This window comes from Tachypleus tridentatus, chromosome 13 (assembly GCF_004210375.1).
Source record: "Tachypleus tridentatus isolate NWPU-2018 chromosome 13, ASM421037v1, whole genome shotgun sequence".
In the NCBI taxonomy this organism is placed as follows: domain Eukaryota; kingdom Metazoa; phylum Arthropoda; class Merostomata; order Xiphosura; family Limulidae; genus Tachypleus; species Tachypleus tridentatus.
In genome coordinates, this window is record NC_134837.1 from 52,168,850 (window position 1) to 52,183,655 (window position 14,806).

The 14,806-nt window shown below is 36.5% G+C and overlaps 1 protein-coding gene across 18 annotated transcripts in view; it reads right to left on the reverse strand.

Moving 5' to 3' along the window:
• The window catches only part of LOC143236637 (protein peanut-like), an 86,828-nt gene that overhangs the window by 62,729 nt on the left and 9,293 nt on the right, over positions 1 to 14,806 (reverse strand). For 2 of the 18 annotated variants that reach the window (XM_076474996.1, XM_076474994.1), the window contains exon 1: positions 1,790 to 2,073. The exons of the other annotated variants lie outside the window; for them this stretch is intronic. In XM_076474996.1, the coding sequence (XP_076331111.1) occupies positions 1,790 to 1,828 (39 nt within the window). In that variant the 5' untranslated portion in view covers positions 1,829 to 2,073. Of the gene's footprint in view, positions 1 to 1,789; positions 2,074 to 14,806 lie in introns of those variants that run through there. 18 annotated transcript variants of the gene reach the window in all.

Below are 14,806 nucleotides of genomic sequence, written 5' to 3' on the forward strand. Positions count from 1 at the left end.
CACGGGTTAATCACCACAACCTTCTACTCATCACACAAAAGTCTCCTTGTTTCGTTGTAATCCTTCCAGCTTTCACAGTTCAGACTTCTTTACGCCACCTCGCGAGCTCGCAGCATAAACAAAGCACAGGCTTGTCTCCCACTAAAACGTATCCTAAGCATAACCGGGTGGCTATACAAAGGGTTGTTAAGTAGACGAAAAAGTTTCTTCTCCATTTGGTTCTTCATGTGTTGGACCTCTCGTAAATTCTTCCTTCAAATTCACGTAGAGACGAAGACTGATTAGAAGTACAAATAATATCCAAACGTAAATGACATCTCATAACTTTAGTTGTGTTTCATTAAGGACACTGTTGAACTAGATAAACTCTGTAATGTACTTTTTTTTCACGATAACGCCCTCCGTGCTCCCTCCCTCGCTTCGGAAAACTCCATTCATCAGAATCGTGAATCTATGAACGTAGGCCCCAGTACAGTAAAATTATAGTTCACTTTGGAGGTGTTGGGTTTTCGTTATCATTTTATACAATCATTTTTGCTGTTACATCATTCTGTAGCCAAACGAATAAACAATTGAGTTTTTCTTGAACTCCCCCCCATCAGTGCCTCAGCATTAAGTCTGCGGTCTTCAAACATTAAAAAGCAGGCTTCGATACCCGCGGTAAATGGATAGATCACTGAAGCTTCCAAAGTTTTGCTGGAATATCGTACAATTCAAATACTACACGGTTTAAGATTCATTAGATACAATTGTTTCTAGATTCTTAACAATCGTGGTCAATAAATAACTCAATTTTGAATTTTCACGCAGTAACTTTGAATTAAATAATTCTGTATTAACCGTTCACTAAATGTAAAACTGGTCTCAATTACAACCTAGACTCTCCAGTATTACAGTCTTCTTCAATCACAGAATAAATTCGCCTTAAACTAAGATGTTTCAGACCCAGTCACAAATAACTCCAAGTCAAATTAACCCTGAAACAGTATGAATGACTTAAGTAGCAACATGAATTGATGATGATTTTGAAATTTTCAAAAACGTACAATTTAAGATTTCGTCATTCACTTCTGTTTCGTTTACGTCACCTCTATAATTTCTAACAACCAGTTTACGTTGTTTAGGTAGTTTGTGAATTATCCACGGAAAAAGTTGTTGTTGTTGTGGCGCTGTGTCCACCACAAAGAAAGTTTTTTGTTTTTGTTGATGCTAAGCGCAAAACTACATTAATGGGATATCTGTATTGTGCTAAGATACACCCTAAGATTACAAGTCGAGTTCCTTAACCACCTGGCCATGCCGGGCCTAACTGATATTTAGCCAACATTAAGTCATGTTCATTTTGTTTAGAATCATAACAACATTAACCACAGAAAAAGGCTTATTCTTAACAAAAGTTATTAACAATAAATAACAGGAAAATACTATCTTTTGAGATTAAGATTTTTTAATGTTGTTTTTAACTCAAAGTTTCACAAAAGTTTCCAGATAATTAACTCCGTATTTTATTTTTGTAAATCCGTAAACTTCCAGCTGGCATGAGATTAAATGCATAAATTATTTTTCAAATCGCCACAAAAATCAATCAATCTCCACTCCAATACACAAACGACAGCGAGAGACAATATACAAATTTAAATGTAAACTTGCTAACAATAAGTAAACATTATATAACAGTAACAATACTAATATACATCAATATTTATATTATTTTTAATAATGTATTAATATTGTGTATTTATACATGTATATTCTACTTAAATACACAACAAATACAATGTGTACTCACTGTTAAAAGGTGTCCAAAGTCCACGATAGAAACAGACATGTGTGGGAAAAAAACATATGACGAACACGAGATTCAAAAAAATACATATTTCAAAATTTTCAAACCTTAAAAACACACCATAATTCTAATATTAAACACAACTTTCGTATGAACAGCGGTATGTAAACAGGTTTACATAAAACTATCCATTACTTCAAACAGTGAGAACATGATAGTCTCTAACCCAACACGCAACATTTAACACACTAAATGATCAACAGTTCAGCCAATCACCTTCAGGCCTGATATTGCGTTAACACGTAGAGTCAGTTGTATGCATAATTATTTGTTAATAAAAAGACACGCAAAATAGAGGGACACTTTTCACGACTACAAGCAGTTAAACTAACCCATTGAACAATGTTTATGTTCACCCATATTTCTACACACGTGTATTAATAAGCATATATATGTGTGTATACATGCTTTCTGTATTTTATATTTTGCAAGTGTTGTGATATTCATTTTACTTCTCGTTTGTTTTGTTTTTTTCAGCATTATTTCCATTTTTACTTGAATACGATTTTCAATGTATTGTGGCTCGGATAATGACATTTTTATTTCAACAATCAGAGGGCTCTCACGTACAAAGTGAAAATTTTAATGGGTGTTTTCGTACATTAGGCAGACGGAAATATTACATTATTACATGTTAGAAAAACTAATCATAAAAGTATTGTTTGGTGCCAAAAATAATTTAACAATTGGCATATGAAGATCAAAATATATATTATTGTCAAACTTTCGACAAATGCAAACGACTGGAACTCCAGAAAAAAAAATTACGGGCTTTGTTGTTGTGAGTTATTTGACTGAGTAATAACTACATTACATAAATACTAATATTACGTATTGTCAACCTTAGCTTACTTTACATGTGTGTGTGTGTGTGTGTGTGTGTGTGTGTGTGTATTTATTATAACCATAAATTTTAAGCCATAAACAAAATACGCTGCATATTTTAAAAAGGATCCTTGGATACAAGCTACAACGTGGGATTATAAAATATATCCTAGATTTTGGAGGTGACAAGGGAAGTAAGACCCACATTGCGGTGGGGATACACCGTCTATCAGTCTTAACCTCCAATTCGCTAGTGTCATATGAGAATATTAAAAATTTAGAAATTAAAAGAGCGAGATATGAGTGCTCAAGCCCACAACGTCTCACATATCGCTCTTCACTGCCTGCAGACAGTTGTGGGAAGGTGACTGACTGCTCTCCCAAGTTAAAGTAAGAATAAGATTAACATAAAAAGATGAAAAATAAATAAATAGAAAAATGAAAATAAGGTACTACCATCTGGAGGTAAGTAAGATAAAACCTCTTGAGGTCAGCATTCCTGCCCCCAATATGGTAGAGGCACCAATTAACATGGCATCACTAAAGTGATAGTTTATTGTGACTGTCGTACTTTTATATGCGGCTCAAGGTGTACATCCGCATAAAGTTGTGCCACAATACAAGTTACACATGATTACGTCAAAACTGATACTACTACTAAATCAATATTTAAGTTAAAGCTCTACAAATAAGTCTCACGTACAAAAAACAAACAAAAACAGTCCGTCCGTTGATGGAAATAGACAATATTTAAACACGTGCTCCAAAATATTATAAATGGTCCATTACATACATATAAAATATTCAACACCTGGAAAACCGCAAGTGTTAACTAGAGCATACGCACAATAACGCCATGTGTGTATTACACGAATAACAGTCAAACCCCACTATTCGGTAAGATAAGTGAAACATACGAGTTAGTAATGGGTACTACTGACTAATTAACTGCCTTCCCTCTAGTCTATCGCATCAAAATTAGAGATTTCTACGTCTAGGTAGCCTCATGGCTTTTCACGAAATTCTGAAACAAACACGTCCGTCGGATATTCTGAATGATCCCTTAAGATATTACGATATGCCTTACTTTTAACAAAAAAGACAATAATCAACGTTCAATTTTGTTGACACATTAATACTTTATGATAAGTTAGCTTCTAACTAAAGAAAGAATGAGTGTGTGTTTTTTCTTATAGCAAAGCCACATCGAGCTATATGCTACGCCCACCGAGGGGAATCGATTCTCTAATTCTAGCATTGTAAATCTGACCCACCAGTAGACAAGAATGACTGGCACTCGCTTTTACTTACACACTAAAATTTCATAATTTTTTGTCAAAAAATTTACGAAGAAAACGAACTTTACAGTCCAGAAATATATACATATATAAATCATTTTTTAACTAACGTTTCACCTTTGCGGTTTCCTCAGGGTTAATGTGCACAACTGCATATTATATCAAATAGTCGTGTACATTACCCCGAGGAAGCCGCAAAGTTGAAACGTTGGTTACAATAAACATGCACACTTGAGTGTCAAGGACGAGCTGTTTAGTGGATTACCATGTATGGAAGCATAAGCATCCCAGATAAAGAGGTACCATGCCTATCACATTTGTCATTGTTAGTTATTACTATTTATAGAATTTGATGTCATATGTATTAAAGTTATATAATGTTAGAAATAAATCAGATTAATTAATCTTAATTCTGTAAAATACATGAACACCTATAAGTGTTATTTAGTGTGTCAAAATCCATCTAACTCTTTAAGGTTGGTTGATTGGTTGTTTATTAACGCAAAGCAACCAAAATATCTGCGTCAAACAACCGGTAAAACAAAAGTAAAATTATTAAAATACGTAAAAGGGAATCATATTAAAACAAAGGCCAATTTCGAACTAAAAACGTAAACAGAATTAAAACGTTCAAAGGCCCTTAAAAATTTAAAAACACAAATGAAGTTGACAGAATAAGAATTTCCAATGAAACCGTTCAACGTCGGTTAAACCCATGGTAAGAGTATGTCTAAAATGGTGCCGTCGCTCACCTTCGTAACGATGACACAACAGTAAAATAATTTGAGTGTCACAAATATCACACATTGGTGCATCAATCTCAGATAAAAGAAAACGATAAGTTCGAAAACTGTGACCAATGCGTAGCCTAGCCAGGACAACTTCCTTCTTCCGATCCTTACAGATGCAAGACGGCCAAAGAGCAACAGAAAGTTTGATCCGAAAAAGCTTGTTAATACGTTGCTCACTCCAAGTGGACTGACAAACGGCACAGAGCCTAGCCTTGAATAAAGGACCGTAGTCCATTTATGGAACAGCCATAGAAGTGACAGCACCAGAGCAGACAGACTTAGCTGCGACATCAACGAACTCATTCCCATGATATCTAGAAAAGGTGGATAGAAGTAAATGATAGAGAAATGGGCCGGTCGGTTTTGAATATCAACGAGAACAGGGTTAGAACTGACGTGAAACGATTCCACAACTAATAGAGAGCAAAGTGAATCAGTATAAATAGTACAGTTCGTGTACTGCACAGCTGCTACGTGATCCACGGCAAGATAAATGGGGTACAATTCAACAGTAAACACAGACTCTGTAGAGAGGATCCTGTGTGAAACCACCAAACCAAAACAAATCATGGTAAAACCCATAGAATCACCTGATTTTGGGCCATCTGTATAAATGGGAATAGAAGGATGGTTCAAAAGATGTTCAGCAAATAGAAGACAAGACCTCCAATCAGGAGTATCTGCCTTTTTCAGATAACTCAAAGAAATGTCACATTTGGGGATGGTAATTAGCCATGGTTGGATGGGTTGATCAGTGGATACATCAGACCATATATTATGAGAAAGGAAAACATAACCCAAGGTGGGATACTGTGGGAAAGATCGAAGTGTAAGTGTATAGTAAAGAGAGTTGAAAATGGCAGAGGTGCAGAGGAGGTTCATGAGCATCAGTGTACACATTCTGGACTGAAGGATTGCAGAAAGCCCCAGTGCAGAGCCAAAGCTATGGATGGTGAACAAGGGTCCAACATCTTCAAGGTCCTGACAGAGCCACAGACCAGAAACCCATATTCCAATTTCAATCAAATGAGAGCATTATAGATCTTTAGCATAGAACATCGATCCGCTCCCTAAGAGATAGAAGAGAAGACACGGAGAATGTTCAGTGCCCTTGTACACTTGATGCATAGCTACTTGATGTGTGGAATAAAAGTCAGCTTATAGTCAAAGATAAGCCCCGAAAACTTTATTTCAGGGGCCACGGGAAGCAAAACTTCGACAACACAGAGTTCAAGATGTGGATGAACACCAAGTTGGCAGCAAAAGTGCATGCAAATAGTTTTAGAGAGAGAAAATGTAAAACCATTTACGGTGGTCCACTTCAGTAAACAAATGAGGGTAGTCTGTAGCTGCTGCTCAATAAACCTCATGCTTGATAACTGACATGTGGAAGTCGTCGACATAGAACCCGTTTGCAATGGTAGGAGAGAGTTGTCCAGTGATGGTATTATCTTTATACTGAAAAGTATGACACCCAAGACAGTCCTGAGGGATTCCAAGTTCCTATAGGAAAGAATAGGAAAGTTTTGAACCCACACAGACTTGGAATTGCCAGTAAATTCAAGAAAATTAATAAAAATGCATAAATGGACACACAACCTATATGAGTGAAGGTCTCGCAAAATGCTGTACCTGCATGTAGTATCGTAAGTCATTTAAAGGTGAAAGAATACTGACACAAGATATTGTTGCTTGAGAAAGGCTTCTCTAAAAATCAAATCAGGTGGTCCACAGTGGAGCACTGTCGTCAGAACCCACACTGGGTGAGCAAGAGAAGGTTGTTTGATTCGAAGAACCAAACAAGACGAGCATTAACCATTCTGTCTAAAATCTTACAGAGACCACTCGTCAAAGCAATTAGACGGTTTGAAGATATTTTGGGATTCTTCCCAGGCTTAAAAAAGGGAAGACAATAGCTCAATGTCAAGCATCAGGGAAAGCATTTTTCTGCCAGATCTGGTTAAAAACGACCAGAAGAATAGCAAGAGAAGCAATAGATAGATGGCGTAACATCTCATAGTGAATATCATGAGATCTGACTGATGTACTACCACACCAATGAAAAACAAGAAGTTCCACCAGTGTGAAAAGGTGATTACAGTCATAAAGACGATCAGCTGGAAAGGTCTGTTTGTTTTGAATTTCGTGAAAAGCTATACAAGTGCTATCTGCACTAGTCACCCTAATTTAGCAGTATAAGACCAGAAGGAAGGCAGCTAGTCATCACTATCCACTATGAATTCTTGGCCTAATATTTCACCAACTCGTGAGCCTCGGATTATGAGTCGAGCACCCTAACCACCTGGCCATGTTGGATGCAGCCCAAAAGTAGAGATGACCGCTCTGCCCGAGTATTGATGGTTAGGAAAATGGGGGATGCAGCAGAAGTGCCACATGCACGAAAATAGCTTTCACTGAGAGTATCAGCAATACTCTGGGCATCAGCAACTTCCTAATCATGGAGAGCAAGATTGAAAAGATGGATGGAAGTATACTACCCACTGACCTTCTGCATCTTGTCCCTTATGACTTTAGAACTGGTGGTAGAATAGGTGCTAGTTGTGAACTTAATCCAAAATTCTTTCTGGCTTTGACATCTTACCTGAAAAGCGATGTGGTTTGAAAGTGTGAGATATCTAGAAAAGGTATCCTAGGTCCATTTACAAGCCTTCCATGCAATGTGACAGGCAAGATTCCACTATGAACAAAGATACCATGGAATACGTGTCGAGGTTTTAGGAATACACTGAGCAGCTTTCTGAATAATACAGTCAGTCACTGCTGCCACAGAGTTGTTTAATGACAGTATAGAGGAGATGGCAAGATCAAATCCTGAGAGAGCAGTGAAAGAGGGCCAGTTGGCCTGGTCCAACTTCCACCGAGGCACGCGAGTCGAGTCGCATCGACCACAACCAGTCTCACTCAATATTATAGGAAAATACACTACCCCCCCGAGTTACTGTCAACTTTCCATGAAAAGTGGAAGAATAGTGAAGGGGAAAAAAGTGAGATATCAATAACAGTAAGACTAACTAAGCACATGAAAATAAGTACAAGAACCAATACTGAAGAGAGAAAGGTTGTGGTCTGAGAGCATACGCTACACAGAGCGACCCCTACCATCAATATCAGCACCTCCCAGAGGATATTATTATTTCCATTAAACTCCTCCAAAATTAAAAGGGGAGACGGCATATGTTTAACAAGAGCATCAAGGTCCAACTGATAATAGGCCTCTCCAAGAGACAGGTGCAGAGAACAAACAGTGATAGTATGATCCAAGATAACACGGATGTCTACAGCCTCTAAGGATGTGTCAAGTGGCAAAGACATTGTGGGCACATGCTGATCAACCAGCAGTGCCATCCCTCAATGCACTCGTCCATCACACAATCTGTTATTTCTGTACAAAGAAAACTGCCGAAAGGTGACTGCATCAGCAGGTTTCAGAAATGTTTCCTGTAAGGAAAAACATGCAGAATAGTAAGAATCAATGAACTTCCTTGATGTCATCCAAATTAGAATGCAAACCTCAAAAGTTCCACTGTATCAAAGTGGCCACTTTTACTTATGTGAAAAAGTTTGGTAGAAAGCCCTTCTGTTTTCGACTACTCTGGATTATGTTGGCACGTCTAGGTCGGTAGATGAAGATTCCAGTGACTGAAAGTAGGAGCCAAAGTAAATTGATCTGGGAGCCACTAAAAGGGGATATAAATAGGTTTTGACAGTGATTCGTCAACTCTCTTAATAAAGGAAGGCAAAAGATTCTTTGTGTTGTTTGAAAACCACTCTGTTGGAGGCACTGAGAGATCTGTTTGCACTCTCACTGTAGCAGTGAAACAGTGTAGCAGCACATGTCCGAGATGGAGTGGTGGACAGTAACTTATGAGCCTCAGGATGAGAAATATCGTGAACTGTTTTCAAAAGCTATACCTCTTTCCTCCACTCATAGAAGGCAAGAATGAAAGTAAAAGGGGTAAGAGCCACTACAATTAACACAATGAAGGTCCATTTTACACTCGTAAGCATCATGGTCCTTGCCACTGCAATGAGCACAGTCAAAGAACCACAATATGATGCCTTTGGGGAACTGAACCACTGACATTGGAAACATCTGACATATATATTGTCATACCTTACAATTTAGATAACCTGCCCTGATGGTGGTAGGTGATCATAGTGATATAAACGTCAATAGCATAATTCCATCTCTGTGAGTAGAGATATGCCTCACTGCAGAAGCTCCTTGGGTGGAGAAACCAGCAAGGATCTCCGACTCTAGGATGTTTCTGAAATCTCTCTCAACAATAACTCCTAGTGACGAAGTCAAAGCAGCATGATAAGGAGAGAACAACGTTTCGACCTTCCTTGGTCATCTTAATCTAAAGATGATCTTAATCTAAAGACGACCTAGAAAGGTCGAAACGTTGTTCTCTCCTTATCAGTAAGTGTTAATACCCACACCAGCCATTCTGAAATACAAATGCAAAATGAGTTAATTGTGTTTTGGAACAGATGTTTTCACAAAGATGACTCAAGAACATAGCTTTTTTTTTACTGACTTAGGGAAACCAGCAAGCCCCTCTAGTCCCTTCTAAATAAAAAGGAGACTTTAGCCCTAAACATTTGTCTCAAAGACTGTAATATCAGAAAATGATGAACAGGTGTTGAAGAAGTTAAAGATTACTGTTCAGAACCTTCAAGACGTGGTTCTTTACCTATAATTTTTTTATTATTTTATTTTTATCCTGATTGGGGATCCATAATAAAGAAAGAAATTTCAGTGCCCACAGAACCAATCACCATGGAACCCTACGAGAGGATGCACTACAATAACAAACAAGGATAATACAGCAAAGCCATGGTTTCGTCAGCACTATACCCAAACACCAACATCAAACAACGAACTTCAGATTAACCTGAAGATGACCTAGGGAAGTCGAAACGTTGTTCTCTGCTTTATTAGTAAAAGTGTTAATACCCCTACCAGCCGTTCTGAGATACATTTTTAATTCAAGTGGGTTTCTCGTCATCAAGAATTATCCGTTGAGAACGTCCAACACTAGTACTCGGTTGACCCTAGTCCAAATGGGTCAATCGACTGATCCTTGGAATTTCCCCCACGGACGCCCATCTACAGGAATTCAAGGCCAAAGTGATGTGTCTGGGTTGAACCCCAGAACCACCAGGATCCCCTCCTCTTCACGGGTCGCCACGCATGGCAAGCACGTGGGTGGACGTTCAGATCCCAGAGGAGGTAAACCGAAAGTACAGAACCCTCTCTGGGAAGTTCTCTCACCACGTACATGAATCCACACCAAGGGGTAATACTTTAAGATACATTTATGTTTAACTGGAGATAAGTATAATGAACAATAATACTGTCGTTTCTCACCTAGCGTGTAAAACGTCTTCATATCAATAGAATAAATATACTCGTGAGTTTATATGAATTACAAGTGAGTTTATTTACGCTTATTTTATTAAACAGTGTATCATTTATCAGAGTAACCAAACTTTATTTTAAAAATATCAGTCAAACATGCTAATTTTCAACAAAATAATAACGTAACACAAACATAAGAAGCAATATTTTCAAACAATACACTCATTGACGAGACGGCTTACGCTTATAAAAAATCTCCCTACAAGTGTTGCTCAACGTCCCTAATCAACAATAAATTCTTTCATTGTGGTAAATTGACGCTAGAAAGCTGCCCAGACAAACTGGATACCAAAGGTATGTTTGTTAAAGATTAAGTTACTTCGATGTTGACCGAAATCAAGTCGCCGTTGAATTAACATTCTTCTGGAGCGTTGTAAGAGTATGATTGAATGGCATTCCAAAATTGGTGAACATGATCATGTCATGTCATGTCCTCAACGTTCTTAGTGCACAATGATTCACAATCAAGTGCATGACTAATATTGTATAAAAATATTATTATTATTATTTAACTCAAATGCGAAATGATGAGTAATATTTCACTGGAAGCGTACTGTACATTGGATGTTTAAGTGTTGTAACATCGCATAATACGTTTATATGGGTTATACTTACTTTACATAGCTGATATATCTCTTAAAGTGCACCCATGTGACAAATGTGTGTGTGAGTGTGTTTTCTTTTAGCAAAGCCACATCGGGCTATCTGCTGAGTCGACCAATGGGAACATGCGACAATTACTGAACCTCAATGTAGGCTTTTCACGATGACGAAAAACCCACTTGAAGTAAAAATATATCTCAGGATGGCTGGTATGGGCAGAAGAAGGTCGAAACGTTGGTCTCTGCTTTATTAGTAAAAGTGTTAATACCCATACCAGCCGTCCTGAGATACAATGTAGGCTTTCGTTCAATGGAAGGGCTGCGAGTACCTTAATATTTAGCTTGCCGGACTGCATAACAGAAAATACAATATTTCGAACGGCAATATGTAGCTTTAGACCTCGCACTTTCAACACTGAAATCATATCACAGTAAAGGGTTAATGATAGGGGTATTACTTTAATCATTTTTACGTCACAGCCAAAGTTACTAAAACTCCACAATCAAATTTCTCTGTTTTGAATTTGCAAACTAGAAATTTTCTCAAATTACCTTTGCTTACCTTTCATTCCCCAATGTCCACTTTTTTTTTTTTTAATTTCGTACAAAGCTACACGAGAGCTATCTGCGCTAGTCGTCCCTAATTTAGCAGTGTAAGACCAGGAGGAAGGCAGCTAGTCATCACCACCCACCGCCAACTCTTGGGCTACTCTTTTACCAACGAATAGTGGGATTGACCCGGACATTATAACGTCCCTATGGCTGAAAGGACGAGCATGTTTGGTGCGATGAGGATTTGAACTAAAGGGCTCATTCTTCATATACAAGCATAAGTATGCACTTTCAAATGCAGGAGGCCTAAGCCTGAAAATTTAAGAACTGCCAAAAAGAGGAGTCATACAATTAAAATAATACATAAATGTAGAGTTATTGGGAAATAAATGTATGGGGATCAATTACTTCATACTTGGGAGGGGGCATCAACTGTCCATATACAATAGCGCCATGTTCCTGTCTACAAAGGGTGACAAAAACAAATATTTCATGTGATTACTTTATTGAATACCTTGTGGCCTCGTGGTCTTCCCACTCATTTAGGTTACTTAATGTCAATGCAAACCTGTCTTAAGACAACACCTATTTAATGTATTTTTCACACATGAGTCTGATCATGGAAGTATTTCAAAAATTATACACATACATAAGCAGATGCAACACTGACAAAAAAGTTAAAAGTTTGACTAATGCATAAATCAACAGAGATTCTATTAATCAAGATTTATGTACAATACACGAATATCTACTGTTAAGTTAAATTCTCTACTAGTTCAGAATGTTTACTGAAGGAGGCAGTTATGCATTTTTTTTTATTTTAGTAATAACTTGTTTTTGGATTTCTATTACCCACAACTGGTAGAAGTCCGTAAATAGAAGATTTTCAGGTTCGTAGGTTTACCAACCTAGTAACTGTAAAAGGTAAACGTGAAGGCTTGGTCATCACATTATAAAGCCCCCTACAGCTGAAAGGGCAAGCATGTTTGGTGTGACAGGGATTCAAACCTGCGACCCTCAGATTACGAGTCAAGTGCCTCAACCATTGGTCATGACAGACCAAACATGAAGGCAGCCCTTTATGTTATACAAACACAAAATGTTTAATAAAGCATAAGTTTTAATAAATCAAATGTCTAAAAATTCTTGAAATAAATTCATGTAAAATTACATAACAGTTAAACTATATTTGTCAGAAATATCTTTGACTAGATAAGCCTAAATGCACATCATTAGAAATGTGTAATGCCTGTTTAGAAGCAGTGCAACTTTTGTCACTCAGATCTATTTTAAAACGGTTTTGTGCATGTAACTAGACTAATAGCTCAATTTATAAAAATTTATTTACCTGAAGGAGGGCCAAAAGCTGTCTGGAAAGATCACCTGTTTCAACTACTTTTGCCACTATACAATAATGTGTTATGTGTCAGTCAGTCAATAGACACTCAAATGATGTCACATAAGGGACACTTAATGTTGCAATTTGTACTGTTGGAACGTGCAAATGCCATGAATCATGAGAATAATTATGCATTCTGTAGGCTACAACACAGCACAAATTATGAATTTGAAAGCAAAAAAAAAAAAAAAATTGTCACTGTTAATTTTGGTTTTCTCTTGAAACAGAACAATTTTGGGGACCCTACAGAAATATATCCAGTATATTAGAATTATTTGCATTTTAGTCCTAGTATTGGTTTTAGTTCTAGTGTTGTCTTGTTTATCATTTCTGAATCTAATATACATGTCAGGCACTGCTACCTGCTGACATCTGTAGAAACCACTTTGACTGTCAAGAAAAAACTACTTCAAATAATCAGGGCAAGGTCATTCACTGGCAATCAACCAATCATAGTTTAACAATCAGACTGCAAAGTATTTATTTTCAACTTTTTTGTACCTATATCTGCAGTAGTTACCAAACATACCTCTGCAATTCAAGCTAAACTGTATATGAAATTTACATATTGCTTACATAGTTTACTGCTATATATTTAAACCGGCAAGTAGGCTGATAAAGTTGTTTTTTAACAAGAAAATTAACTGCAAATTTACTTTTGCTTTATTAAAGGGCTTTACAATTACAAATAGTCATGAAACTTAATAAATCTGCATGTGCACATACAAAATAAACAGTGTACATCTGTAATCTGTCGTGCATAAATTATATAGATTTAATACATAAATATGCATATTTCTCTGTCATCTTGTCAAATTACTAACAGTACTGATATTTATAAAATAACAAATCAATTTATATTTTCCTTGCTAAGAGTAGCAAATTGATCACAAAGATGTAATATATACGTTGCCCATATACGTTAGCTTAAAATTACAATATCACACTTGGTGGCCTTATACATCACAATCTAATGAAATCTGAGCTAGAATTTATGGGCTGTCATCTAGCAATACTGACAACAGACACATATCATAATAATATTACACAGTAGATACCCGAATCAAAAACTGTGAGAAACTTGTAGTTGAAGATTGGGAAATCAGTTATCTTTAGCTGAATTTGATATCGCAGTGCAGCAAGGGGAAACAAAATATAGAATAGAATATTGTAAATGTTTAATAATAAATAATGTGCTGTACACTCTCACACAAGTAAACTATCCATGAACTAAAGGGCACAGCTAAATGTTCTTAGAAATGTTAATCACCATTTTGAAAATATACACTGTTTATTACAAAAAACACGTCATTTATTGCAGAGTGTATTCAGATATGAAAAAGATGTTTTAATTTTTTTTTTAACTCAGCTAGCAACTTGATCACAAAGTCTGATTGCCAATTACATTACTGTAATGATGAAAATTCTTAGTTTAATAACAAATTAATGTTGAAACATTTGAAAATATCAATTCTTAATGTTTTGTGTAGGAAGAGAAGAATATCTAAAATAGTTGTAATAAACAACCTACTGAAGATTCATTACAGGAATGGGTGATTCTGTCATGTGTGTACTCACTGAGTGACTATTAGGTTATTACAAATCAACTTATTTAATTTAAAATGATTAAACCTGCTTCCTATTCTACTTATCAACTCTAAGGCCTGAAAAGTTGTAGGAAAAAAAAAAAAAAGTTAATTTTTACTAGACTAAGTAAATACAAACTATTATAAGCTACACATTTAATATTCTAATTTACATGTTAGGTAGAATGTAAAATGCTTAATCATAAAAATTGATGTTAAGAGTTTTCTAGTATATTTGAAGGTAGATCATCAGTATGTGCAAATATTTTCCTAGGAAGGGGACAAGCTAGTACGAATGGAATGAAAAATTGATATACTTATGCAGAATGAATAAAGAAAGAATCATGTTTCAAATTTTCAGGGGGAAGGAGGTGTTTGTCACCTATGCATAGACATTCATGGAATAGACTATAAATACGGGGTTCAACAAAGCATAATGTAGTAGTTAAATAATAGATAAG